General features: G+C 56.2%; 1 protein-coding gene across 8 annotated transcripts in view; it reads left to right on the top strand.

The window, feature by feature from the left end:
- Nucleotides 1–298: 298 nt before the first annotated feature.
- The window catches only part of RPS6KA1 (ribosomal protein S6 kinase A1), a 37,483-nt gene continuing 10,832 nt past the window's right edge, over nucleotides 299–26,949 (top strand). The window contains exons 1-17 of one of the 8 annotated variants that reach the window (XM_070250471.1): nucleotides 299–403; nucleotides 7,041–7,085; nucleotides 15,378–15,494; nucleotides 15,761–15,842; nucleotides 17,575–17,655; nucleotides 17,836–17,915; nucleotides 19,011–19,117; nucleotides 19,863–19,900; nucleotides 20,228–20,370; nucleotides 20,782–20,852; nucleotides 21,168–21,256; nucleotides 22,265–22,329; nucleotides 22,586–22,688; nucleotides 24,159–24,289; nucleotides 25,461–25,586; nucleotides 25,798–25,887; nucleotides 26,275–26,433. In XM_070250471.1, coding sequence (XP_070106572.1) covers nucleotides 15,812–15,842; nucleotides 17,575–17,655; nucleotides 17,836–17,915; nucleotides 19,011–19,117; nucleotides 19,863–19,900; nucleotides 20,228–20,370; nucleotides 20,782–20,852; nucleotides 21,168–21,256; nucleotides 22,265–22,329; nucleotides 22,586–22,688; nucleotides 24,159–24,289; nucleotides 25,461–25,586; nucleotides 25,798–25,887; nucleotides 26,275–26,433 — 1,314 coding nt within the window. In that variant the 5' untranslated portion in view covers nucleotides 299–403; nucleotides 7,041–7,085; nucleotides 15,378–15,494; nucleotides 15,761–15,811. Of the gene's footprint in view, nucleotides 404–760; nucleotides 994–7,040; nucleotides 7,086–10,781; nucleotides 14,511–15,377; nucleotides 15,495–15,760; nucleotides 15,843–17,574; nucleotides 17,656–17,835; nucleotides 17,916–19,010; nucleotides 19,118–19,862; nucleotides 19,901–20,227; nucleotides 20,371–20,781; nucleotides 20,853–21,167; nucleotides 21,257–22,264; nucleotides 22,330–22,585; nucleotides 22,689–24,158; nucleotides 24,290–25,460; nucleotides 25,587–25,797; nucleotides 25,888–26,274; nucleotides 26,434–26,949 lie in introns of those variants that run through there. The other 7 variants (XM_023635405.2, XR_011432332.1, XM_023635406.2 and 4 more) reach the window with 7 other exon arrangements.

Genomic DNA, 26,949 nt, shown 5'->3' with positions numbered 1-26,949 from the left:
CACTCCCCCATGTATGAATAAATCTCACCACTCCTGGACCCCTAACACCTCTTTAGGTGGAAGCTAAATCTCTCCAGGGGGGAATCCCTGTCTCTGGCCTTTTACTCCAAGTACAGCCCAAGTGTCGGTCAATCCTGGGGGCCTAGGCCCTGCCCTCCTCAGAGCGAGGCAAATCAGAAGAGAGCTGGGCCTGCAGCTGGAGGCTTGGCTCGAAAGAAGCCCCCTCAACCACAGATTGCAAAAAATGCGTATGAGGAAATCATTCTGGGGGCGCTGTGGATCCTGATGGTGGTGACAGAAGACTTGGAACCTACCCGGGGCTGGGGCGGTGAGCTCCCCAGGGGATCCCAGTGTTGGCTTCCGTAGGGGGGATCCCCAGGGCCTTGTGAGGTGAGGGCCTGAGGTGAGTGGGGCCCAGGCTCCTTTCAAGCCTCTGCCTGGGTCAGGCTCGGGACATTCGGTGTGAGTGTGGGGAGGGCAGGGGGAACACGGGGGTTCTCTCCGCTGCGGGGAGAAGGAACATCTGGGGAGCGAGGCCAAACGAACTGAGTCGGGGAGAGTATTGGCCCTGGCGCGGTCCGCGCGGGGGTACAAGGCTTTGCGGGGAGGAGCCAGGAGGGCCTCTTCTGGGTGGAGCGGAGCGCGGCGGGGGCGGGGGTCCATGCGGGGAATGCCGCGCCGCGGGGGCTGGGGCGGGGCTTCGGCGGCCCCGCCCCCGCGCAGGTAGCCAATGGGCGCGGCGGCGCCCGGTGACGGAGGGAGCCGAAGTGCGAGTGCCGCGGCGGCGGCGGCGGCGGACGGCCCAGCCGGAGCGCGAGGGTCTCGGAGCGGGGCGCGGGGGCGCGGGGAAGCAGAGCCGGGGAGCCCGGGACCCGGGAGGCGGCGCGGCCCGGGCCGTCGGAGGAGCTCAGGCGGCCCGGCGGCGGCGCGATGCCGCTCGCCCAGCTCAGAGAGCCCTGGCCGCTCATGGAGCTGGTGCCGCTGGACCCGGAGGTGAGTGAGCGGGGCGGGGGACGGGCGCCGGCGGCCGGCGAGCCCGGGTCCCCAGAAGGGCGGGGCGGCCCGCGGCGCCGCTGCAGCCTGGCAGGCGCCCGCGAGCGCGCGAGTGCCCTCCGATCTCTTGCTCCCTCTGCGGCTCCACCCCCCTATGCCCCGGGTGTGAGTGCGCGAGGGACAGTTTCGCCAAGCGCCAAGAACCCTCTTAGCCTGGAGAGGGGATCCCGTGGGGCACTGGGATCTGGCCCTCCTCACCCCACACACCTAGGACCCGTACCGGGAGCTGTCGGAGCTTCTCTCATTAGCGCAGACGGGCAGGGCTGGGGTGCCAGATGTCTGAGATTCTACAAGAGACAAGGGTCGTGGGACCCCCTCTTCTCCTTGACGTCTCCCAGCGCCCTACCTGGAGCTCCCCGCTTCTCCGCTGCTGACCCTAGAAGGATTGCCCCCCTTGACTCTTGGTAGTTCTGGGATGTGGGGTGACACCGCCCGTCTGAGGCTGAAACTCTTGGTTTCCTTTGTCCCGATGCTAGGGCCAGAGGACGCCTGTGTCCCTGCCCCGGACTGTGGAGAAGAGAGTGGGGGAAAAGCCCTTAGACTTTGTGAAGATTATTCCTGGAGAGGGGGAAGACCTTGGTGCCTCCTGCCATAGGAAGGGCTGGGCCCTTGAGGAGTTTGGCCTCTGCCAGCCTAGCCTCTCCCAGGAGCAGCTCCTGCCCTCCTCCTCGGAGGATTCTGTGGTGCTAGGCCCTAAGCATGCAGATGGCCAGCTCTTCCTGTGCCCTTTGACCCCCAGGGTCAAGGTCAAGCCTGTGAACCAGCAGGTCCTGAAAACTTTTCCCTCAGCCCCATGCTGGGAAGGAGGCAGGCGATACTCTCTTTCCAGAGGGGATGCGCGGAGTATGCAGAGAGGGTATGGAGACCTCCGTGAGCCTGGGAGCCAAGGTGATTTTCTCCTGGCTTGGGTCTCTATCCCCTGCCTAGGTCCCCTCCTCTGCCCTCACTTACCTGGGGCAGTCACCAAGTGCCTTGCCTCTCAGGGTTACAGATCAGAGCGAGGACCGCGGGTCCCCAGCACTAAGGATGTGCTGCCCCTTTAAAGGGATGGTCATGGCCTACACTGGCTATTGGAGGGTGGGCGCGGCAGGATTAGGTAACCAACCTGAAGGCGCAATTCGAAGTAAATTGCTCTGGGATCCCTGCCATGGGGTTTTTACAGGCCCTGCACAGCTCTCAGAGGTTCTCTCGCTGACTCACCCTCCGAGGTGAGGAACACTGCCCTCTGCAGCCCCCAGCCCCCTCCCGGCCCCAGGACTGGGCCACCAGGACCTGGCGGGTGGTGGGGGGACTCAGAGGTGGATTCCTTTGCCCTGGCAGGCCCTGCAACCTAGGCGTCCGTAGAGGAGGATAGATGGTAGAGGCCGCGGAGGTGCTTAACCCAAGATCTACCTTGGGTTATACTAGTAGGGAAGGCAGACTCCCAGGAGCTCGGTTCCCAGTTCAGGGCACTACTTTCTGCCTCCCTTTGGGGAATCCTGAGGCAGGGGCCAGCTTAACCAGGGGGCCAGCTTTAAACAGGAAACTCAACTCAGTTTTGAGTTGAGTGAGAGGAGAAGACTGGCTTATTCCCTAGGATTGGGTTGTGGTGGGGGAGTGCTGTGATTTCTCCAGGAGCTTTACCTTGGAAATGCTGTGCGACCCAGTCAGTCCTTAGCCTCTCTGGGCCTCTGTTTCTCCAGTGGTCAGGGCTGGGTTCTATCCTCGTCTTCCTGGGCCTGAGAGGGTGCAGAGCCCTGGATACTGCTGCCCATTCTTCCCCTCCCCGACTCCATGGAGGTGCCAGGTGACTGGGTGTTATTGTTTGGGTAACAGGAGCCATAGGGCAGCCAGGGCGCCGGTTGGGCTGTTCTCACTGGAGAACAGGGCCTCGCTGTTCTTAGCCCAGGTGACATGTAAGCGATACAGCAGCCTGACCTGCAGGTATAGGCGCTGCTACTGGCTCCTGACTGGGAAGGAGGCAGGCAAGGGGCTGGCAGGAGCATTTGGCAGAGGCCTGGGATCTGAATTGCTCTGCCCTCCCTATGACGCTGCCAAAAATGGGCTGCTGGGAGGCAGGGCCTGGCCCAGGGTGTGGCCCAGGTGGAGCAAAGCTGTTGGCAGTGTGGGTGAGGATTTTGCCTGGCTCTTCCCTGGCCCTGCTGAAAGCTGAAACCTTGTCCCCAGGTCCAGCCCTTCCATGTGCAGAGCTTTGCTATGTGCCACCCACCCTGCTTCACCTAGGTCACCTTGTTAAAATAAAATAATTCTCAAAACAACATCTCAAGGTAAGGATTATTACCCCCATTTTCAGAAGGAACAGCTGAACTCAGAGAGGAGAACTGGCCTATGGACTATTTCAGAGCCAGGATTGGAACCCAGATGTCTCGTTGCCTTCTTCCAGGTGACGGGAGGCTCAAGGATGGGGAAGGGCTCGGTCAAATTGGCTCAGGTAGAAGGTACTCCAAAGGAGGCTCCAGATATTGGCAAACTCTCCTTGTCCCACAGGGCCCCTGTCCAGCCTTTCCTGAGGGCTGCTGGTGCCAGCTGGCCCTGGCACCTGGCCCCCAGCCTCCAGCAGCGTACAGGACTGCCAGCGCTGGGCTGTGAACCCAGCTCCTGGGGCACTTCCTGCCTGTGGAGCACGTGCTGTCTTTGCCCATCTGCTGCCCGGCTTCTCCAGACACTGCCCTGGGCCCCTCTTCCAAAGACAGAGCTGCTTGGGTGAAGGAAGAACGCCTGTTAGAACTCATTGCTGACTTCTGGGGAGGGGGCGCAGTGGTCTGGGGGCCCTGGGCAGCTGTCCTCAGGAGCAGTGCTCTCTGAGGAAGAGAGAGGAGAGTGGATTTCTATCCTCTTAAGAGGTCAAAGGGCCCTTCTTGTACCAGACTTTTTAGACAAGGTCATTCATTCAATATACTGCAGGGTCAGCATCATTGTCCCTTTCTTTCCTTCATTTATTCAGTAAATATTTATTGAGCAGTTATTGTGTGTTAAGTATGATTCTAAGCAACAGGGTGCAGCTGTGAACAAGACAGACCTGCACTTGTGGTACAGATGAGGAAACCGAGGCTCAGTAAGTGAGGTGACAGACCCAAGGTGAGAGTGAGTGGCCGGCAGAGCTAGGAGTAGTGGTTATGTCTTCCTGGCTGCACAGCAGCTGTGTTCTTTCTACTATCTGTGCAGCGGTAGGCCAGAGAGGCAAACAAACCCCTTCTTCCCAGGATCCTGAGGGGGAAGCTCATCCGTGGTCCTCTTTGCACTCCCAGTCCTTTCTCCGGAGCTGCCTGTTCCCCTCTAGAGACCTTGTGCATCAGCTCTTACAGACATAGAGCTACATGAGGATGGCACCCAGGCCAGAGACCCTGGGACTGGAGGCAGCTAAACAGGGCCTATGGGGTTCCCTGAGTCATCCTCACTTCTCACACTTCTGGGTACACCCACTGCCTCCTTGCCTGCTTTACTGGGGATTCAGGCTTGCAGCCATGTGACTTTGGGTTATGGCCCCATGTCTGTCACCAGCTAGCTGAGGGACCTCAGGTAAGTTCCTTAACTCTCTGAATATCATCTGAAAAATGGAAGTAATAGAACCTGCTCTGGCCTCCTTGCTCTCTTTGCTGAGCTGAGCTTTCATATGACAGACTGGACCCTGAGCTGGGTGCCAAGGAGATGGTGATAGACAAGCCATGGCTCCTTCTGAGTTAACCTGCAGTTTGCTCAGTGCTGTGGGGCCCAGAGGAGGGAGGAAAGGATTTGAGGCTGTGCAGACAGAGGAGATGATGTTTGAATTGAGTCTTGAAACAAGACCAAGTGTTTGCCAAAGTGACAAGGCAGGAAGGGTTTTCTTGGTGGAAGGAGCCACCATGCAAGTGCTTAGGGATATAAAACAAGCTGGTCTGTCCAGGGTCTCAGGTCATTTGGTTTAGCTCAAGAATATTGCCCAATAATAATAATGGCGGTTGTCTGTGGACCAATTACGTGCCAGATGGACATATTTATAGGCACTGTTTGCTTTTTGCAGCCACCAGATGAGGTACGTTACTTTTATCACCATTTCACAGATAAGGAAACTGAAGCCATGAGAAATGAAGTAACCTCAGGGTCATGCAGGTGGTAGAAGCCAGAATTTGAACCCACAAGGTCAGGTTTCAGAACCCACAGTCTTAATCACCTGTGTTGGGCAGTTGGAGATGATGGCCTTGAACACGGTGCCAAGTAACTGGAACTTTATTCTGCAGGCAGTGGGAAGCCATGGAAGGGTTTAGGGCCTGGTACACAGAAAGCTCTCAATAAGGAGTGAGTGAGTGAGTAAGTGACCGAGGGAGTCGATCGCTGAGGTTGATCACAGTTGAGTTTTAGGAAGGATGAGGTTTGAAATGAGGAAGGCGGGGCTGGATTGGGGGGGGGGGGGAGGGCGTGGCAAGGCTGGTGTGTAGGCAGTTGTGACCTTCTGTGGGAATTATGTCAAGTATCTAGAATGTCGGTGAAGTAGAACTCAGTCTACAAATCCGCGCCTCCTCCCCTTACCCCAGGCCAGGTCAACCTGGCCCTTCTTCCCAGGCTGCTGAGAGATGACAGTGTGTATGTGTATGAGTGCATGGAGGGACCTGAAGAACACAGGTCCCTGGGGAGGATGAGGGTTATTAAAGGGACTGGGGGGTGGAGGTGGGGGGCAGGATGTCCTGGGCGAGGCAGGGGAGCTTCTCCAGGGGCAGGGAGATTATGTAATGGGCAGAGCACAGCTGTGCCTGCTTCTGCCAAGCAAAGCCACAGCTGCCCTGTGGACCCAGCCCCTGGCTCCAAAGTCCTGACCTGCCCTAGGCTGGGCCTTCCTAGCCGTTAGGAGCCTCTACTCTGGCTCACCACACTCTTGTTGTGCCAGGAGGGGTGGAGACAGCTCCTTTCAGTTTCCCAAGGCCCAGATAGGGTAGGTTACTCACCTCATATCACACAGGAAAGGAATAGGCTGGGTTTGGTATCCCCGGGTGAATAATGCCAACCTGGGGGCAAAGCCTGGGGGCTGGAAATGCAGGGCTGCCCAGAGATAGGCTCCATACCCACCTCTCTACAGTTAGTTCCTACAGAGGTGTGAGCAGCTCTTCAGCATACATTTTATGAGCACCTCCTGGGCGTCAGAGATCAGATTTTGAACCCCTGCTTACCAGTTGTGGGACCTTAGGTGCCATCACTAGGCCCCTCTGAGCCTCAGTTTCTTCTCTGCCAAATGGGGCCAGAGCCTACCTGCCAGGTCATGAGGATTTAAGGGTGCCACAGGTGTGAGGCACTGAGCCCAGTGCCTGGCATGTGGCAGGGGCTCGGAAGAGAGCAGCTGTTAGCACCAAGCCCTAATCTCTGCCCTCCCAGGACTCCCCGTTTATTAGGAAGGGCAGGCCTGTGTGTAAATAGTCCCTGCACTGTGACAAGTGCTGTAGTGAAGGAACGCAAGGGCACGGTGGGACAGCAGTGATTCTGCCTGGCGAGGGGAGGAGTCCCAGTGGGGGGGCAAGGCCAGGGCAGCCAGCATCTCTGGGCTGGATACTTTCCCAGATTTTGTCTCCTTCCACCCTTGCAGCAACTCTGAGAGGTGGGTTACAGATCAGCAAACTGAGGCCTCTTGCAGTTGATGAGTTGGCACAAAGTCACACAGTTTGGCAGAGCTGGGAGCCACACATACGCTTTCCTTCTCACTGGGAGGAGGTGATATTTGAGCTGAATCTTCAAAGATGAGGTGTTTGCTAGGCAGAGAGCATGAGGGAAGGAGTGTCGGGAAGTGCTCTGCCTGAAATGTGAGGGGCTGTCACAGGAGAGCTTGATACCTGCCCCCTCACCAGGAAAGTGGAGGTAGAGGGGACCCACTCAGAACTCCTGCCCTCCCTGCATGGCCTCTCTAGCTATTAGGAGCAGCCGGTGGGGGGGCGGTGTGGGGCGTGCCCTGCAGGGTCTGTCTTTGCTCTGTCCCACGCTGGTAAGTTCTGACAATGTCCCCCAATCTCCCTTCTCCTTTTCAGAATGGACAGGCCTCAGGGGAAGACACTGGACTTCAGCCATCCAAGGTAAGGACCAGGGCTAGCACCCTGAGCTAGAGACTGTGGGGAGGGGGACTATTTACATGGCTATGGAGGAGGGAGGCCTGCCCTTGTCCCACCTGGGTGTGAGGGCCCTGGCCTCTCTCCCCTTTGCCCAGCTCACCTAATCCCTGGTCTAACCTAATCCTCGAGGTAAACTCGTACAGAGAGCTCCCTCGCTCCAACCTTCCTATTTCTTAGGTGAGGGCACTGTGGCCCAGACAGGGTCAGGAGCAGAATCCAGTCTAGCACTCTGGTTACCCATCACCCAGGCCAGGACACTTCCTCAGTTTATTTACTCATAGAGGCTGGGCCGGCTGTTAGGAGAGGGCTGAAGGGGTGATGGCAGAGGCTCAGGTCAGCTGGGCCTGATGAGAGCCTGGAATCATCTGGGCATGTGGCACTAGAGGGAACCTGGTGGCCTCTCAAGTCTAACCAGGGCCCAGTGCCTGGCATGTGGCACATAGGCCATTTCTCAGGGCTTCCACCTCCCAGCCTGAGGCTGGTTCCCTCACCCCTGCTATTTCTGCTTCCCCTGGGCTCCTCTCTTTAGCCCCTCAGCCCCAGTTGCTGGTTTTGTGCTTGACAAAAGCACCTGGGGCTGGGTGACATTTGTGTGACCTTGGGTGGGTCCTTTGTCACTTCGGGGCCTGGGCTTTCTCATTTCTCTGTTGAGAAAGATCACACCCAATTCTCAAGGAACTGTGAGGTCACAGAGCTGCTGGCTGTGAAGGGGCTTTGGAACCTACCTAGGCAGGACAGAGGATGGGTTCTGGCAGTAGAGCAGACCTGGGTTCAAGTCCTGGGTCCACCCTCAGCATTTGACCAGAAGCTCTTCTCCCTTCCAAGTCTCAGTTTCACCATCTGTAAATTGGGGATAATAGTGCCTATGTAACACAGGAGTGAAGTGAAGGACAAATGAAGTAGTAACTCCCTGGCGCCCGGTGACTTCAGCTCCAGCAGTGTGAATGCCCCGATGTATTGCTCAGCTTCCTACCAGTGGCCACACCCTTCAGGCCTCTGCCTGGGCACCAGACCTGCCATAAGCTCGACCTTTGAGATAGACCAAGGGCTGGTCTTGATGTTTGCCTTGACTCAGCCTCCTAAGAGAGCTGAGCTGCCTAGGGTATGACCGGGTGAGAGAAGTAGTCTCCCACCCACTCCTCTCTTGGTTACCGTGGCAACCTTGGGCCACCAGAGGCCAGGCTAAGTGGTGTGAACTGGGCCCCTTGGTTTGTCTCAGCCCCATGTCTTGGAGAATCTCCTCCCATAAAGTAGCTGCCCTTAGTTGCCTAGTAACAAAATGAAGGCCTTGTAAGTCCCCAGTGAAGAGCCAGGATGTTCAGATCTTGGGGCTGAAGTTCTGGAGGTTGCAGAGGAGCTTGCAGCTTTTAGGGGGGCTGGTGCTGGGTGCAGCTTCTCACCTCAAGAGCTGGAGGCACTGGTTAGGGGAAGGCAGGAGCTTGCCCAGGCAGGTAACCTACATTCGACCCCAAGCCTGTGACTCCTGCTCTAGAGCAGAAGATCCTGGAGTAGGAAGGGAGATGCGGTTGGAGATGAATGGGGCAGGGGAGCCTCGAATCCCATGTTAAGGAAGAAAAAGAAAGAAAAAGAAAAGGAAAAAGGAAAAGAAAGAGCTTAACCCACATCTGACACCACACCAGGAACTTTATGTTTAGTTCTCACAAAACCCTCAGAAGTGGAGATTGTTACTATCCCCATTTTACAGATGAGAAATTGAGGCCCAAGGTCACATAGTTGGTGAGTAATGGAGTCAAGTCTTGCTTGACCACAAGGCCCACACTCTCTCCAGTTCAGGGAACACTGAATGCTGACAAGGAGGAGCATTGGGTCCCTGTGACCCCAAGTAACACCATCCCTAGGCATCCTCTTACCCATCTTCTCTGTTGCCCCAGAACCTCACAGTATCCCCAGGGCCCGCTTCTGGGCTCAGCACACCGTGGGGCGCTCAGCCTGTGGTCAGGACCTCATCACTTTGTGCAGTGGAATGAGCTGGCAGTGGTCCGGTTTATCCTTTGCTTCATCAGACTTTTGGTATACCCTGCTGTAACACTGGGGGACCCCAAAATGAAGTCCACACCCCCAGTCTCAGGGAGCATAGAGACAGGAAAGCTGTGTGGTGGGTGCGCTGTGATGGGGAGGAACATGGTTGTGGGCACAGAGAACCTCCATTCACTGCCAGGCCCCATATTGAGAGAGACATATACTACCTTCCAGGTGCCCACATTTCTCTTGGTGGCACGATGAGATGTCTGTGGCAGAGAAGGAAAGGTTGGGATGGGCTGTGGGGCACCAGGCCACCTTCTCTGCAGAGCTGGCATTTCGCTGGACCTGGAAAGGCAGAATTTGGGCAGCTGCAGAGAGAAGTGGACCTTCCAGGTGGAGAAGAGGCAAGGAGGGGGATTTGGGAGTCAGGCTTTCTGAGTTCAGAATCGTGCCCCTCTTTCTTGTTTGCCTTATAACCTTGGGCAAGGGATTTGCCCCTCTGTGGCTCATATGCTTGTCCTGTGAAAGAGTGGACTCTACCATCCCTCAGGGCCACCCGGAGGAGGGAATGTGATGCGTATAAATTAAAGATTCCAGCAAGGTTTGAGGCACAATGTTGATGTTTAATACCTGTTTATTTTATTCGTTTCAGGCAGAAAGGGGGATCTGGGTTTTAGCAGCCATAGTGTGGACAGCAGTCTAGGGTGAGAGCTCCCCAGATCCCTTCAGCCTCCTGGGCGCACCAGGTGTCTTTAGGCACACTGGGTTCCATTCACCTTCCCTCTCTTCCTGGGAGTGGACTGGGCACCCCAGGCCCCCTCCCCCAGCTATCTCCAGAGCTGGACCCCTTTGAAGCGCCTGCAGGTCTATTTTGAGAACTGAGCGTTTCCCCCCTCCCCTCCTCTCTTCCTGTTTATGAAACCCTGATCCCTCCCGGATCCCTCATGCTCCCCTGGCTGGTGCTCAGGCAGGATGTGACTGTGGACTTCGGGGAGCCTTGGGAGCCTCAGGTGTTGGGGGGAACTTCCCTTGGACTGGCCAGGGCTGGCTAGCCCACCCTTCCGGTACCTGGGACCCTGTGGCCAGGCTCTGTCCCTTCAGCCTGCCCTGAAGAAACCCTGAAGCAATACGACTGCCCATCTAACCCAGGGAGAAGTTCTGTTTACAACATTCCTTTGTCTCTGTGGCCCATTTTGCTTCTAGAAACAACCTTCTGAGGGTAAAACATCTAGTTTTAACCACTCTTTACAGAGGAGGAAACTGAGGCTCAGACAGGGAAAGCAATTTGCATGGGAACACTCAGCTAGTGAGTAGCCAGTTCTTGACTTCCCACCCTGTGCTCTTGGCCTCAGCCTCTTGTTCACACTGGTCTCTCTCTGCATGAAATGTCTTTTTTCCTCCTTTCTGCTTGGCCAGCTCCTGTTCATCCTCAGGGTCCAGCTGGACTGCCCCTGACCTGGAAGGTCTTCCCAGACCTCACCTCAGGCAGATGGTTACTGCCTCTCCGCACCCACAGCACCTTGATTGCAGCTCTGTCCCAGGACAGTTGTGTTTTATTGTCGTGTATTTATTTTCAAGAGCTGCCTAAGGACAAGGCCCTAGTCTGCCTTAACGTGTGCGCCTCCTAGTGTCTGGCTGCTAGCCTGGGGACAGAACAGCAGGCCAGTAGCTGTGAGTATACCACTCCGAAGGGGAGGCAGGCTGGCTGGCCTTGCTGGGAAGGCGATAGTAAAATGTTTGAGTGTAGGCTTCGGAAGCAAATGGACTTTGATTTTGCTCTTAGTTCTCCCCCTTTCTAGCCATGTGGCCTTGGGCAAGTCACTTTCTCTCTGAGTCTAGTTTCCTCCTCTCTGAAATGGGATAGCAGTACCTCCCTTGGAGCTAAGACACAGGGCCTGGCAGAATCCATACCAGCAAAGGGTGAGGGAAAGAATGGCCTCGTGCAACGTGTTCAATTATTAGGAGGCACACTTCTCATTGTCACTCCATACCAATCCTAGCCTAGTGCCTAAGGCCAGCTCCACCATCAAGGATACCCGAAAGCTGTGGACCCCTCCTCACCTGCTTAGAGGCATGCTGGGAGACTCGTCTGGGGACATCTGTCCCACCAGAGGGGGCAGCGCCTGGGAGGCCCTGCAGATGCTGCCAGCTGCGGAAGGGGCTGTTGGTGTCCGTTAGGGCCAGAGATTGGCAGGTGGGCGTGGGCTGCAGCTGGTAGAGGGAGCCCCAGGGTGGGGACCCTATGGACCAGGGATCAGGCTGGGGGCTCTGGGCTCCTCTCCCAGCTGCCTCGTGGGAGGAAGTAAATAAGAGGAAGTATCTATGGGGGGAATGGGGCAGGGACCAAGGGATGTGGTCTGCTATCTGTCCTCCCCACCTCCTGCCACCAGAGGCCTCACCGGCCCTGCACATACTCTTCAGTGAAGGCAGCTCTGAGACTGTTTCCTTCCTGTTGCCCCTTCCTGTACCCTGCTAGCCACAGAGTCTTCCTTTGCTTCTGAAGGACTTGAGGGTTAGGGGGCCCAGCTGGTGCTGGCCTAGAGAGCTTTGGGGCTCCAAGGGCTGCCCCAGCCTCCAAATGCCTGCCTGAAGAAGCTGGGGTGCAATGAGAGGCCTCAGTCTAAGGAGGCATCTTTCACAACCCCCGGCAGGCCATCATCAGACTATTAGTGGAAGCCCTGTGAGGACTGGAAGGGGAAGTCCATGTGTATGTGGGGGCATGTGTTTCCACATCGAGGATGTCTGTGGAAATGGTTTCCGATCATCAGCCTGTGTGTCTTTGTGTGTGTGTCAGTTCCTGTGGGTATACCGGTGTGAGTGATGTGGCAAGGCTATGTGGAAGGGGGCTAGGCTTGGTCAACCCCTGCCCCATGACTACCTGCTCCTTCTCTCAGACCTCTGTGAGGTCCTTGCTAGGGCTAGGGCTTTCTGCCCCCTTGCCCATCCCAGGGCCCTGGACTAGCAGGCTTCTTCAGGGCAGGGCTGGGTGTGGTGGTGCCTGCTCTGTGGGCTACCATTTTGGGTGGGCCCAGCTATGAGAAGGTCACTATATGGGAAGGAGTGTCTACGCCCTGGGCTGGGGCAACCAGAGCCTGTGGCCTTGCTGAGTAGCTGACATCCTGACATTCTCTCAAGGGGCTGTTTGCAGGTGCTGCCCGCTGTGTCGCCGCCTCATTGCCTTGTGACTTCTGTCTGTGTTCCAGTCTTCCCTCCTTAGGATCAGAGGAGATGAGGAGAGATGTATCCATGGGCCCCGCTGGAGTCATGGGCTTGGAGTCTGTAGTGTCCCTTCCTCAGCAGGGGAGCCTGACCCATCTCTGTCCCTCCTCCCTGCAGAGGGGGAAGTGAGAAGGAGGGGGTCAGCGACCCTGCCTTCTGGGCCGGGAAGGCTGAAAAAGCAGAAGTAAGGGGAGTAACGGGGCCCTCTGGCCACCGGCTTGAGCCCCACCATGCAGACCCCGGCAGATTTCCCCAGGGTTGAGAGAGACTTACTTCCCTGTCCCAGAAAGGTGAGCAGAGGGTTGGCCTGCCTCCACTTGGGTCTGTCACCATGACTCTGGGAAAGGAAGGGGTTTAGGGGTGGCGCTGTCCCCTGGGATTTCCGGGTGACTGCGTCTGTCCCGATGGAGTGTTCTCAGTCAGAGGCAGACAGACAGGTGGAGGCTCAGACCTCAAGGCTGGATGGGCAGAGGTTGTTGTGTGGCCTTGGCCCACCTCAGCCCCTCTCTGAACTAGGTCTGCCTCTCCCATCCCGGGTTACACTCAGGGGCCTGATTAGCCTGCAGCTTTTTGCAGCTGCAGCTTATGTGGCTATTCAGGGTCCTCTGAAGATGGGGCTGTGTCTCTGAGGGTCAAGTCCTAGAATAGGAAGTCCCCAGACTGACCCTGGTACTGAGGGAGGGGCAGACTTGGTTGGGCAGGACATGGCTCTGGCTCACTTACCTGCCCACCCTTTCCTGGCACTCGAGTCCTGCTGACCCCAGGCTAGGTGATGACCAGGGGAAGGACTTGGGTTCAAGCCGGCTCTGCCACTGGTTCATTTTGAGCCTGGGTGAGTCACTGTCCTCTGGGCCTCAGTTTCCTGTTCCTGAAATGAGGATAACAGCTTTTGGGATATTTGGATCAGAGTCAAAACCATCAGATTATACTCAGGAGATGTCCCTCTCAGCCCACTATCCTAGTCCTGGGCCCCCTCAGGCCCTGGCATGGGAAGAAAATCCCAGAGAAATGGAAGGCCTCAGAGATGGGTCTGCCACAAAGACTGGGCTGCTCTCCCAAGGGCTGGGATTTGCAGGTGATGCCTCCTCACCTCTTTGCTAACCCCCAGGCAGACCAGCCAGAACATGGAGCTCTGCCTTTGAGTCCAGGGCCTGACTTTCTAGGTATCTGTGTATCTTTCCTGCCTGAGTGGCTGTTCTGGGTATCTGTCAGTCTGCTTGGGCCTTGCGGACTCTAGCTGTCTCTGCTGCCCAGCTGCCTCTGTTATTGGGTGCCTGTCTCTGTCTCCACTTGATGAGTGGCTGTCTTCACCTGTTGGGTACATGTCATGTGTTGAGTGCCTGTTGGGTCATGTCCCCTTCTGTCTCCACCTATTGAGTATGTGTCCCCATCTGTCCACCTTTTGGATGCAAGCCTGCAACTGCTTCTACCTGTTGGGTCCCCATCTGTCTCTGCTGTTGGGTCCATGTCCTCATCTGTCTTTGCCTGTTGGATATGTGTCCCCATCTGCCTTTGCATGTTAGGTATGAGTCTCTGTCCACCTCTGCCTGTTGGGTGTGAGTCCCCTCCTGCCTCTGCTTGTTGGATACATGTCCCCATTTGTCTCCACCCATCAGATATGTGTTCTTCCTACTTCTGCCTGTTGGATGCTCGCCTTCATCTGTCTTTACCTGTTGGGTACCTGCCTCTGCCTGTTGGGTGTCCCTCTTTATCTGCCTCTACATGTTAGGTACCTGTCTCTGCCTCTTGGGTACCCATCTACTCCTCAGCAGCTGGGTTGGCCTGGGGCTTTCCCTTTTTAGGCCCACAGGGAGGATGGGGGGGAGGGCTAGAGGGCAGCCCTCAGGCAATGGGGAGGGGGGAAGAGAGAGGAAGGGAACGTGGTGAGGGTGTAGGCCTGGAACTGGGAAACCACAGGCCCTGAGTGATTGGCGGCTCTGGGCCTGGCCCAACCCCCGCCTTCACTGTGCACATCCGCCTTGGGCCTGGCCACCTCCTCGGCAGCCAGGACGCTGCCTGCTCCTGCCATGGTGCCTTGGCCCTGCCGGGCGGATGGAGCAGGATCCCAAGCCGCCCCGTCTGCGGCTCCGGGCCCTGCTCCCCTGGCTGCCCAGGAAGCAGCGGCCCAGGACCAGCCAGACCTCTCTGCCTGCCCCTGGCCCTGGCTCTGGCCCCAGGCGGGACTCGGTGAGTGTGCCCAGATGTCTAGTCCGGGCCTGGCTGTGGCCCTTGGAGCAGGTGCCTGGGCAGCCAGTTTGGCTTCAGCTGGCTTTGAGCTCGCCTAGCCCAGGCCTGGCCCTGCTGGGTGACTGGACTCTGCCCAGGCTTACTTCCTCGGCAAGTCAGGAGGGCCGTCAGGGCTCTGGGGCGATACTGGCAGATTGGAGGGAGGGCAGAGGGATCCTAGCACAACTTGGCCCTGGCAAGGGGTTTCTAGGAGACTTGTATGAAGGGAGTTTTGGAGTGTGGGGCATGGCGTCTCTGGCCTTAGCTTCCTACCTGCCCCAGACTGGCACGCACTGGGTTGGTGGGAGTCTCAGGTGACTCTTGGGTCCCTATGCATCTCAGCCCTGTCCTTCTGGCCAGAGGGATCCAATCATCTATCCTGACCAGGAACGAAAGCCCAACTCTGCCTCCCCACTATGAGAATAAACCCTACTTCCTATTGTGGCAAAACCAAAATCTTTGCAGCAGGGGGAGGGGAGCCCCACTGGGAGGACCTGGGGCAGGTGCGTGGGCCTCAGCCAGAGCCTCGGGTTGGCTCAGCCTGGCCATGCCTGGGTGTCCCTTTGGGCTTGAGCAGGCCGAAGCAGCAGAAGCAATAGGAGCAGTGCCTTACCTCACCTGGCACCTTGGTAGTTTGACCCTCCCCAGCCTTTGAGGCCCTTTTGGTGTTGACAAACCCAGAGGCTGGCCCTGTCAGGGTAGCTGTCTGGTTTGGCCTGGAGGGCCCTGTCTGCTGAGGTCCAGTGGGAGTGGACTTAGATGGGGCGACATGCCCCATACTGGACCGGATGGCACCCACTATGCCCACCGTCTCTATCCCTCCATCAGGATGAGGGTATCCTCAAGGAGATCTCCATCACGCACCATGTCAAGGCTGGCTCTGAGAAGGCTGACCCATCCCATTTTGAGCTGCTCAAGGTTCTGGGCCAGGGATCCTTTGGCAAAGTGAGTCCTGAGCCAACTGCTGGGAGGGCAGCACTGGTCCTATCAGAGGTGGGAGTGAGGGGTCACCTTGGGGCTCAAAGGATCGGAGGGCAAGGGTTGATGGGTCTGAGGGGAGGATGAGAGGTCACCGTGGTACCCAGGGAAGGCAAAAGGTCAACTTGAGGCTCAAGGAAGTTAGAAGTCAGCCTGGTATTTGGAGGATGGGAGCTAATGGGCTCAGCCCCCTCCCCGGCTTCTTCTCTGTTTTTCCCCTGCTGCCTTCTCAGGTCTTCCTGGTGCGGAAGATCACCCGGCCTGACAGTGGGCACCTGTATGCCATGAAGGTACTAAAGAAGGCAACGCTGAAAGGTGAGTGGAGGGCACCTTCGCATGCAGAGCCCAGGCTAGGCACAGGGATTGAGGGTAGAGCCTAGCTCTCAAGGGCCTGGGCCTGATGGAGGAGATTGCTCTGTCTCTAGGAGTGCTTGGTCTGAAGGTAGAAAAACAGGCCTGTACTTAGCCACACCTTAATCCCCCGCCCCACATGATGGCAAAGACAGGATCCTGCAAGCCAAGTGCCAGTGACCATACCTGAAAGTGAATGTCTGGAGGGAGGCAGGGGTGAGTGCAGTGTGTCTGTGGTGGAGCCTTCAAAAATCAGGCATCAGGTTGGTTGGGCAGAGGCCTTCTGTCAGCAGAATTGTTTCACAATTCTAGAAGAGTCTGAGGGAGACCTCTCAGGGTAGAGAATGACAGGAGGGAAGAGGCAGGGAGCCCAGGGAAGCATCTGGGTGGGTAGGAGAGGGTGAGTCAAGGCAGTGACACAGCGATGGATGGCAGAGATGTTCAGAAGGGAGCCCAAGCCCAGGTCTAGAATTCTTGGACTTACAAAGGGCATAAGGGTGGTTGGTAGTGGGCTTTGGGCTGGACAGTGACTCTTTGAGCAGCCTGGGAACTAGTGCGGCCACTTAGCAGGTAGAGTGGGCCCTGGTTGGGGTGAGGTGGGCAGAATCAGAAGAGTTGGCCTTGAGGACATTAGGAGTCATGTGGCCCATGAAGGGCTGTCTGTGGCAGTGATGTAACTTTGGTGCCCCAAGGCCAGCCTGGTAAGGGTGGGAGTCATTCCCCAGGAGGGATGGTGGGAGCCCTGGGGGAGGAGAAAGATGAAAAGACTTGGTGCCTGCTGTGAAGGGCTCCCAGGCTGGGACAGGAGAGGCTGAGCAGACCCTGTAGTACCGTGCAGTCAGTGCTGGGACCCGGGAGCCCTGGGGAGGGTGGGTGGCAGCCTCACAGAGGGTAGGCTCACATAAGAAGTAGCCATTGAACTGTGCCTTGAAGGATGAGTTAGGAGCTTTCCAGATTGAAAATGGTGGAAGAAGGGTACCCCAGGAAGGAGGAACTGTTTACCTGAGCAAAAGCATAGGGGCAGTTTGAAAATGTAAGGTGTATTTGGGAAACAGTGACTGGAATAGTTAACTCCAGCATGGTCCCTGCCATGTCTGGTGAGGGAAATAAAAAATTAAAAGACAGGGTCAAAGATGCTCTGTAGGGGGAAACATAAGCACTGTAGGAGAGAGGACCTGACTCAGCTTGGCAGGTTAAGGAAGACTTCCTGGAGGAGGTGAGGCCTGAACTGAGTCAAAGAAGAACCTGCTGATGATCAGAATTGCCTAGGGACTTTTATTCTTTAAAACAAAAAGAAAAAAAGTATGTGGGAGGTGCCTGGTCAGACCCAAGAGCAGGGAATCGGCCTTTCTGACTAGCTCCCCAGGTGGCTGTTCTCACCAGCCCCCAGACTGGAATTGGGGGTTTTTATGCCAGATGCAGAGGGGACCGGTGAAGGCATCCCAGGGAGAGTCACAGGGGCAAAGGCTGAGGGCACACAGAGGAACAGATTGCTCGGACTGGCTGGATTAAATGACCTTCGATGGGGCAGGTGAGAGATGGGACTAGAGGGACGAGCTGGGCACCAAGGGCCCAACCCTGGGCACTGCCGTGACATGTGAGGAACAAGTTGAATAGAGAGCCCTTCTTAGCTAGGTCTTGGGGTGGCTCTGTTGGGTGGCTATACTCTTGGCGACTGTCTTTCTCCTCTGGCCAGTGCGTGACCGCGTTCGGACCAAGATGGAGAGAGACATCCTGGCCGACGTAAACCACCCATTTGTGGTGAAGCTGCACTATGGTGAGACCACAGACCCTTCCTGAGTTCCCACCCTACCTGCCAACCTTTGCCCTTGCCTAGGGGCTGCTGCCTTCCCTGTACGTCGCCCCACTTCCCACCTGGGAGGCTAAGGGAGCTGGGGGCCGAGGGGAGGGCCCAGGGCCCAATTGGCACCACCACTGCCTTTTCCTCTCTCCCCAGCCTTCCAGACTGAGGGCAAGCTCTATCTTATTCTGGACTTCCTGCGTGGTGGGGACCTCTTCACACGGCTCTCTAAAGAGGTAAGCTGATACCCCACTGCCAGAGGGCCCCGAGGTGGAGCTAGAGGGACAGTGAGGCCCCCCATCCCAGGGCCCTGTGCAGAACATGTCCAGTGAGACCTGGAACCACTTAGGCCTGCCTAGAAGTCCCTGACCTGGGAATCCATCCTGGGACAGAGCCCCGACCCTGGCAAAGCCTCTGAGAGTTTCTCCCAAGATGGGTTGAGGATGATCAGGCCCTGGATCTGATGCCACCCTAATTCTGGGGAGCTAAGGGTGGCTGTCACCTCTCCACCTCTGTTCTTCTAGGGCTGCCCTGAGCAGGGCCATGAGGATAGGGAGAAGCCCAAATCCACCCAGAAAGCTAGATTTAATGTTGTGTCGTACATGTTAACCAAAAGGATTTTGAATTGACATAAAAGAATTTGAGCCAGATATGAAAATGGGACCATCAATACAATTGAAACTTTAGAAGAGAACCAAACTTTAAAAAAATTTTTTTAAATGTTATTTTAATGTTTGAATAGGTAATACATTTACATGATTGAAAAGAAAAATATTCATTGAGAAGTCTTCCTCCCACCCCAGCCCCTTCCACCCCCCATAGGCAAACATTTTTATTGGTTTCTTGTTTAAGGTTCCCATGTTCCTTTGGAAATACAAACCATTCTGATATATGTTCTGAATTATGACCCCCACTTTCTTATGTAAAAAGTACTACTCTGTATGTACTCCTCTGTTCCTTGCTTTTTTCACGACAGTATATCTTGGAGATGGATCCGTATCTATCAGAACATGGAGAAACTCCTTGTTCTGGTTTGTGGCTGCATAGCACTCCATTATGCAGGGGAGAGACAATTTATTCCAGCCTTCTTCTGCTTGACCCTTGGGCTGTTTCTAGCCATTTGCTATTTCCAAACAATGCCAAATGAGTGACTTGTATATTAGTCATTTCATACCCCAAACCCTTTTATAAAGAGAAGGGTGTATGGCACTGGGGTCTCTAAGGGTCCTCCTCAAGGTGGACCCTCAAGACCAGGAAGCTGCTGACTGCCCAGTGCCCCAGTTCCTCAGGAAGAGCCAATCCCAGCGGAAGGCCCCTTCCACCTGTTGCAGGTTATGTTCACGGAGGAGGATGTGAAGTTTTACCTGGCTGAGCTGGCTTTGGGCCTGGACCACCTGCACAGCCTGGGCATCATTTACAGAGACCTCAAGCCTGAGAAGTGAGTGAAACTCCAGCCCCACCGTGGCCTCCCTAAGGAGTACAGAGACAGGCCCTGAGGCCTCTTCTAGGACAGGGCCACCCTGACGGGGGTGGGTGTGACTCTCCCCAAGAAAATCCCCTTCTCTTGGGTTGCCCCATGAGTGGGTGGGTGGAACAGAGTGGTAGTGGCAGCAGGCTCACCTTGGGGGCCTGTCTAATCACTAGTGCTGCCATTACCAAGGGCCAGGCACCTCCATGCAGGTGTGTTGCCTACCTTTTTTGCTAATCCAGTGTGACATCTGAGATGCCGCCATTAAAAGCCATTCCTTGATATGGCCCTCTCTAGAATTTCCTTAACATCTGAGTATCCTCAAATGGTAGCTTGGGAGCCAGGAGCAGGTGCTGAGGGGAAATGAGATCTGGCTTTAGAGTTAGGCAAACTCAAATTAAAATCTTGTCTCTGCCACCTATTAGCTCTGTGACTATGGGGAGTTACTCAACTTCCCTGAGCCTTAGTTTCTCCATTGTGAAAATGGGGCCATAATAGTACGTACCTCACACAGTTCCTTCAAAGATTAGCAAAGAAGGTAGATAACACAGCTGCATGGCACTGCCACCACCCGGCCCCACCCACCTATTCATCAGATGGATCTGGGTGGATTGCCTTCTCTGGGCTGGGCCTAACCCCCACAGCCCCTGTGGTGTCACCAGAACCCACCAAGGAGCCACAGCTGAGGGGCCCTGACTGCCATTTTCCATTATAGCATCCTTCTGGATGAGGAGGGCCACATCAAACTCACTGGTAAGTGGAGGGCACCTGCCCCCTTGGGTCCCCGGGGAACACAGGATGGGCTCCTGATGGGCCTGGGCAGAGTGCCCCGGGGGGATCTCTTCTTCCTGAGAGGCTGTGCCAGGCACTTGGATGTGGTCAAAAGCTCAGGCCCCAGACTTGGAATAGCCTGGGTTTGAACCCCAGCTCCACACTGGGTAACTTTGGGCAAATTACCTAACCCTGCTGGGCCCAGCTTCCTCCTGAGTGTCATGGGGGTGATGCCCTCAGGCCTCTGGGCAGGGGGGCTGGGTATGCAGGGGGTCCTGAAGATGTGTCCTCTTGCTCTCCTTGCCACAGACTTCGGCCTGAGTAAGGAGGCCATTGACCATGAGAAGAAGGCCTATTCTTTCTGTGGGACAGTGGAGTACATGGCTCCCGAGGTCGTCAACCGCCAGGGCCACACCCACAGTGCTGACTGGTGGTCCTATGGGGTGTTGATGGTGAGTGCCCAGGCAGGGGTAAAGCATCCTACCTAGGCCTTGGGCCTCAGTTTCCCTATCTGTACAATGAGGGGGTTGATGGTTTCTAAGGCTTTGCTTCTGTCCTCTCACAGCCAAGCTGACCTCACCCTCCACCCAGCTGTAGCTTTCTTCCTTGGAAGGATTCCAGGCTTGACCCCACCTGGGGTGCTCCCAGCCTGGGCCTGCACCTCTCCCCAGCCTTGGATCCCTAGTACTGCTCCTGGTGGTCTGATTGACAGAGGGGAGAGGGTCACACACAGTTCTTGATCCAGGTGGACCTCCAACAGGCCAGCAAGATTCCTGGGAATGGAGCCGAATGGCCTGGGTGGGAGGAGGTGGGGGGCATGGGAGAACGGGATGAAAGCCTGACTAGATCCTTGTCCTCTGCAGTTTGAGATGCTGACGGGCTCCCTGCCCTTCCAAGGGAAGGACCGGAAGGAGACCATGACATTGATCCTAAAGTAAGCAGCACTCCCTCCCGGACACCTCAGGTCTCCCCCAGCACCTAGCCCCAGTTTAGGGGCCAGAATAATACTCTGTACCTGCTGCAGATTCCCTCATTAATGAGACATTCCTCTGGGTTAAGCGTTATGCTTTCCAGGGCCCCCTTTTCATCTACCAGGGCCTGTGGGAGGGGAATTCCTGAAGTCTTTTGGAGGTGAATTAGTGGATGGCTTGTCTGGACTGAGCTGGAAACTAGACCTGGACAGAGCGGGGAGGGAGACAGGGCCTCTGAGGTGGGGCTCAGCCCTGATGAGACCCGGGGGCTGTTTCAGGGCGAAGCTAGGCATGCCCCAGTTTCTGAGCACAGAAGCCCAGAGCCTCCTGCGGGCCCTGTTCAAGCGGAATCCTGCCAACCGGCTTGGTAAGCAGCCCCAGCTCAGGGGAAGGGTGCGGGGTACAGCTGCAGCCTAGGCCACAGGGCCACATCTGGGGCTGAAAGGGGCCGTTGTCCTTTGTGTGGGCAGACAATGCCGCCGGCCACCCTGCTTTCTGGCTCCATGTGTGGTGTTTGGGGCAGGGGGGTGACCTGTGTGTAGGGGGAAGGCAGGAACTGAGTCATCTCTACTCCCCTGGGGACAAGGACAGAGGCCCCCACACAGCTCCTCCCCCAAGGCTGTTGGCACAAGAGAAAGAGCATGAATTCAGGAGTCAGAGGCTCAGGTCCCAGTCCTAGCCCCGTGTCCCGTTCCCACTGTCTGTCACACAATGGTCCTTCTATAAATATTTGTTGAACAAATGAATGCCATTTATGAACTGAGAGACCCAAGGCAGTTCTTCACTTCCCAGAGCCCTGGCTCCTCATCTCCATGGGAGATGATGATCTCAGCCCTGTTGATTAAATGAAGTCCCATGAATGTGCCTGGTGTGTAGTAGCTGCTCAATATGTCTTGGCTCCTTGGCTCCTGGGTTCACCTGGATCATGACTGGCTTTGTAAGGTCCAGTCCAGGTCCCTGGGGTTGAATGGAGTGAGAGCCTGTCTGGTTGAACAGGGCAATGGGATAAGAGCAACAGAGATGAGGCCTGGGTTGGGAGGGAGGTGGGGGCCCTCTGTAGATCTTGAACAAGCACAGCCTCTGTCCTCACTGTGTGGCCTTGGACAAGTTGCCTAACCTCTCTGGGCCTTCTTTCTCCCATTAGTATCCTGGAGCTTGCTCGTCTGGGGCTCTAGAGAGTGGAAAATGCTGAGTGGGCAATAGGCCTTGGGGTGATGGCTGGGTGGATTTGGGGCAGAATGAGCCCATTGTTTCCATGCTCCAAATGGACTGCTCTAGCTGCTGGTCCCAGACCACAGTCAGGCCACTTGGTGGACAGGGCGGGAGTCTGGGGGTTGGACCATCTGGAGCAGACCCCTCATCTGGGCTCTTTCAGGCTCCGGCCCTGACGGGGCAGAGGAAATCAAGCGTCATGTCTTCTACTCCACCATTGACTGGAATGTGAGTGTGGCTGTCCACCCCAGAGCCCCAGTCAGGGTTCAGCTGTGGTGGGAGGGGGCTTCTACCTGCTATGGCTTCAGCTGTGGCACAGAGGGTGACAGCATGGCCTTGGAGACAAGGGCTGGCCTCCCGAGGGCAAGCAATTATGCCCCCATCTGTGCAGCCTGTGCCCCAGGCCCATTACCTCCTCCTGCATGGGGCTTTTGGTGGGCTGTGGAGGTGCCGTGGTGACCAGAGTGCCCACCCTGCCTTGCAGAAGCTGTACCGTCGTGAGATCAAGCCACCCTTCAAGCCAGCCGTGGCACAACCTGATGACACCTTCTACTTTGACACTGAGTTCACGTCCCGCACACCCAAGGGTGTGTCCCTTGTCTGGTTTGTCTTGGGCTGGTACAGGAGGGAAGTGGGGAGTCGGGGGCACCTTGGGATGCAGGGGTGGTCAGGGACACTGGCAGGCCCAGGTGTGTGGGCAGACAGGCGGGTGGGTCTCTGACTCTTTGTCCCTGTCTCATTCTGCCTGACTCTCCCACTCCAGGGCTCTATGGGCCTCTTTGTCTGGGTGAGGGGGTGGGGGTAAGTGGGTGGTTAAGGCCACAATAGAAAAGTCAAGACCCCTGCCCCAGGCATCTTCCAGCCCACTGGGAAGACCAAACACATCAGGCTCACACTCACGTCAGGGCTAAAGCATCTGACCCAGCAAAACCGCGAGGTGGAGACGGTCTGGCAGAGCAGAGGTGACAGCGCCCACGGGTCGGGGCAAATGTGGAAATCAACTTTGGCTACACTGATGGCTGGGTCTCAGTGTACTCATCTGGAAGATAGGCTCAGCCACAGACCCACTCACTCCCTGGGGTTACTGTGAGAAGCACAGAGGGGGCTTCTGGGAGGAAGCTTGGTAAATCTTAACATTTTAGCCAGATATTGGGAGGAAATCTTAGTTTTAGAAGGCCTCCCGGAGGGGCAGGTTTTAGCAAAGCGAGTGTTTTTCTCACTTTGGCTTGCACATCTCTGATGACAGGAAGCTTAGCACTTGTCCGAGCAGTTTGTTCCATCTGCATTCATTTATCTGACAAATACGTACCAGGTCCCTACTGTGTGTCAGCCACGGGAGACTCATGGTGAACAAGACAGACCCAGGTCCTGCCTTCATAGAGATCAGGCTGTGGTTGCGGGGAGAGACGTGAAAACAACTACTGGGCAGCATGACAAGTGCTTTAATGGGGACGAGGGGCTGGAGGAGCAGCCTCAGGCAAGGCTTCTCAGGGAAGAGAGCGTGGAAGCTGAGCCTCAAAGGATGGACAAGGAGTGGATTATTTAGTTAGAGGGAAAAGCATGTGCAGTGGCTCAGAGTCTCCTTTAAGAATCTGAGAAGTCCAGCGTGGCTGAGCTGTGAAGTGGAGAGAGAGGAGGCTAAGATCACAAGGACCTCAATTGCCAGGGCTTTCTCCTGAGGGCAGAGGGGAGCAGTTGAGGCTTACAGACAGGGGGTTAGATTTGTGGTTGGAGCCATCCCTCCGGCTGCTGTGCAGAAGATGAACCTAAAGGGGCAGACCTGAGGCGGCGAGGCCAGGAAGGAGGCCTCCAGGAAGGGATGAAGTGTCTTGGCCTGGGCTGGATGCCGGATGTGGGGGTCTTTTCTGTTCCTTGTGTGTCAGGGCTGGGCTGGTCTAAACACGTGAACAGATGAGGCCTGGGATGAGGGCCCTGACCAAGCTCCCACCACAGCCAGCTGCTGAGGCAGGCCTGGAAGCCCCATGGTCTCCCTTTGCTGGGCTGCCTCGGGGTCAAGGGCACCTCCTCAGGCTCGCATCCCCCTCCCGCCCCTGCAGACTCCCCAGGCATCCCCCCCAGCGCTGGTGCCCATCAGCTGTTTCGTGGCTTCAGCTTCGTGGCCACTGGCCTGATGGAGGATGATGGCAAGCCTCGCAGCACACAGGCTCCACTGCACTCGGTGGTACAGGTGAGGGGCAGGAGACTGCTGCTTATTTGTCCTTCTCCATCTAGAAGCTACAAGGCAGAATGGCTGAGAACACAGGCTCTGAGTTGGACAGGCCTGGGTTCAAACCCTGATTGCCACTGTGTAGCCCATTGGGCCTCCAAACTTTCTCGAGCCTCAGTTTCCCCATTTGTAAAACAGGGATGACAACACAGATCTAAATTTCCTGGCACAGAGCCAGGGACATTGCAGAGCCTGGATATACAAGGGGGTGCCCAGGGCGGTGGTGCTGGGGGATGGCTGTCAGGCCCCTGATGGGGATGGGTGGCAGGGGGCTTATGGCTCCTCACACTGTCCCCTACTTTTACACTTTCCGGCTCCATGGGAAATGTAGAATTGAGAGGCAAGAATGTAGACCCTGGAGCTCGTTGCCTGGGTGCAGAGCTTCCAAGGTAAGGGACTTTGGAGGGGACACTTACCTTCCTCATGCCTCAGTTTCCTCATCTGTAAATGGGGGTGATGATAGAACCTTTCTCTATAGGGTTCTTATGAGGACTACATGAGTTAATATGTGGAAAGTTAAGGTGACTGTGTAATCTGGTATCCAACTGGGACATCTCTTCCGGGACAAATGTTAAACCAGACTGGATGCAAGGACAGCATGTGTAAACTGGGGCTGTCCATGGGGTATGTGGTCACCTGATGAAAAGTGCTCAGAGCAGTGCCTGCCACACCCTAAGCACCATAGAAGCCATTTACTATTGTTAATGTCTCAGAGCTTTGAGACACCTCATGAAGTGGGCTGTGACACCCCAGAAAGGAGAGGCACCTCGCCCAAGGCCACAGTCAGTGGCAGAGCTGGGACCCAGCTCAGGGCTCCTGCATCCCTCTTGGGCCTGCCCAGCCTTTTCAGAGCCGCAAACGTCTTAATGTGTTTGTTGTGGCTGTGTTGCCTGTCCCCTCCCCCACCCCCTGACCGCAGGCTGGGATCCGGCAAGTGTGCCCATGGTATAGAGCAGAAAGCTGAGGCCCAGCGAGGGGCAGATTCTTGCCCGAGGTCACAGAGCCAACATTCTATCCCAGGCCTCCTGAATCTTCCCTGTTGCCATCGTCACTGAGCCAAGGTCTTGGGTGCTGGGGGACGACCCCTGCATTCTAGTGCAGAGGGTCAGCCCCACCTCTTGGTCTCCTGCAGCAACTCCATGGGAAGAACCTGGTTTTTAGCGATGGCTACGTGGTAAAGGAGACAATTGGTGTGGGCTCCTACTCCGTGTGCAAGCGCTGTGTCCACAAGGCCACCAACATGGAGTATGCTGTCAAGGTGGGCGTTCTGGCTATGTCTCGTCATAGGCTGCTGGGCTGGGGAGAGACCAGGGTAGCCTTGGCTCTTTTGTGGGGGAGGGTTGGTGCCTGAGGCTCTGTGGATGGGTGAAAGGTGTGTGGCTGAGACCCCCAGGCCTTGCAGTGTGGGCTCTGTGGCAGAGAGGGGCTCTGGAGACTGTCCCGCTGCCACATGCACCCCCTTTCTTCAGGTCATTGACAAGAGCAAGCGGGATCCCTCGGAAGAGATTGAGATTCTTCTGCGGTACGGGCAGCACCCCAACATCATCACTCTGAAAGATGTGAGTGGGGGTCCTTGAGACGGGGGTGGAGACAGGAGCATCAACTCTAGGATTTGTCTCAAGGCTGACATTCCTTTGACGGGATCCTCCTCTGCTCATGGGAGGAGGAGGACCCTTAGTGCTTCCAGGTTGACTTCACCCCAGGAGCCCTCCACTTCAGACTCGGGCATTCTCTGAGAGCTTTCCAGCCCATGAGGGGACTAGTGCCAGCATCCTCTATCCAAGGAGGACAGGGACCAGATAGGCAAAGGCCCTGCCAAGGCCACTGAAGCACAGAGCAGAACATATGCCCAAGGCTTATGTCATTCTTCCTGGCCTGGTGAGCTGGTGACCAAGAGGCCAGGCCTGGCATTGAGGGGAGGGGCCTGATGGTGAGGTCTCTGGCAGGTGTATGATGATGGCAAACACGTATACCTGGTGACAGAGCTGATGCGGGGTGGGGAGCTGCTGGACAAGATCCTACGGCAGAAATTCTTCTCAGAGCGGGAGGCCAGCTTTGTTCTGCACACCATCAGCAAGACCGTGGAGTACCTGCACTCCCAGGGGGTAAGTCTGGAGTAGGGGACATTGAGTGGGGGTGGGGGACTGCCAAAGGTCATACCGTCAGCAGAGTACACGAACCATGGCCTAGGCAGTGGCAGTCGTCAACCAGCCAGATAGAGGGGAGACTAGGGATGGGTGGATGGATATAAGGAAGGAAGGGGGGGAGGGAGACATGAGGCCAAATTGTGAAAAGAAACATTTAATTCACTATCTACTGTGTGCCAGGCACCATGCTAAATTCTTTCTTTACATTATCTCAATTGATTTTCACAACAACACAATGAGGTAGGTACTGTTATTGGCCCCACTTTACAGGTAAGAAGACTGAGGCTCAGAGATGTGAGGTCACTTGCCGAAGGTCACACAGCCAGGGAAGAATGGTGCCAGAATGTCTGACTGAGGGATTCAAGTGGGGAGCTGCAGACGGGGAGTGAGTTTTTGAGCTAGGAAGCAGCAGGGTCACTGTGGGGAGCTGCAGGGCTTCAGGGAAGTGAATCTGGCTGTGGGTTCGGCTGCTAG

The sequence above is a fragment of the Equus caballus genome, chromosome 2 (genome assembly GCF_041296265.1).
Source record: "Equus caballus isolate H_3958 breed thoroughbred chromosome 2, TB-T2T, whole genome shotgun sequence".
In the NCBI taxonomy this organism is placed as follows: domain Eukaryota; kingdom Metazoa; phylum Chordata; class Mammalia; order Perissodactyla; family Equidae; genus Equus; species Equus caballus.
This window is presented reverse-complemented; position numbering and strand designations above follow the sequence as displayed.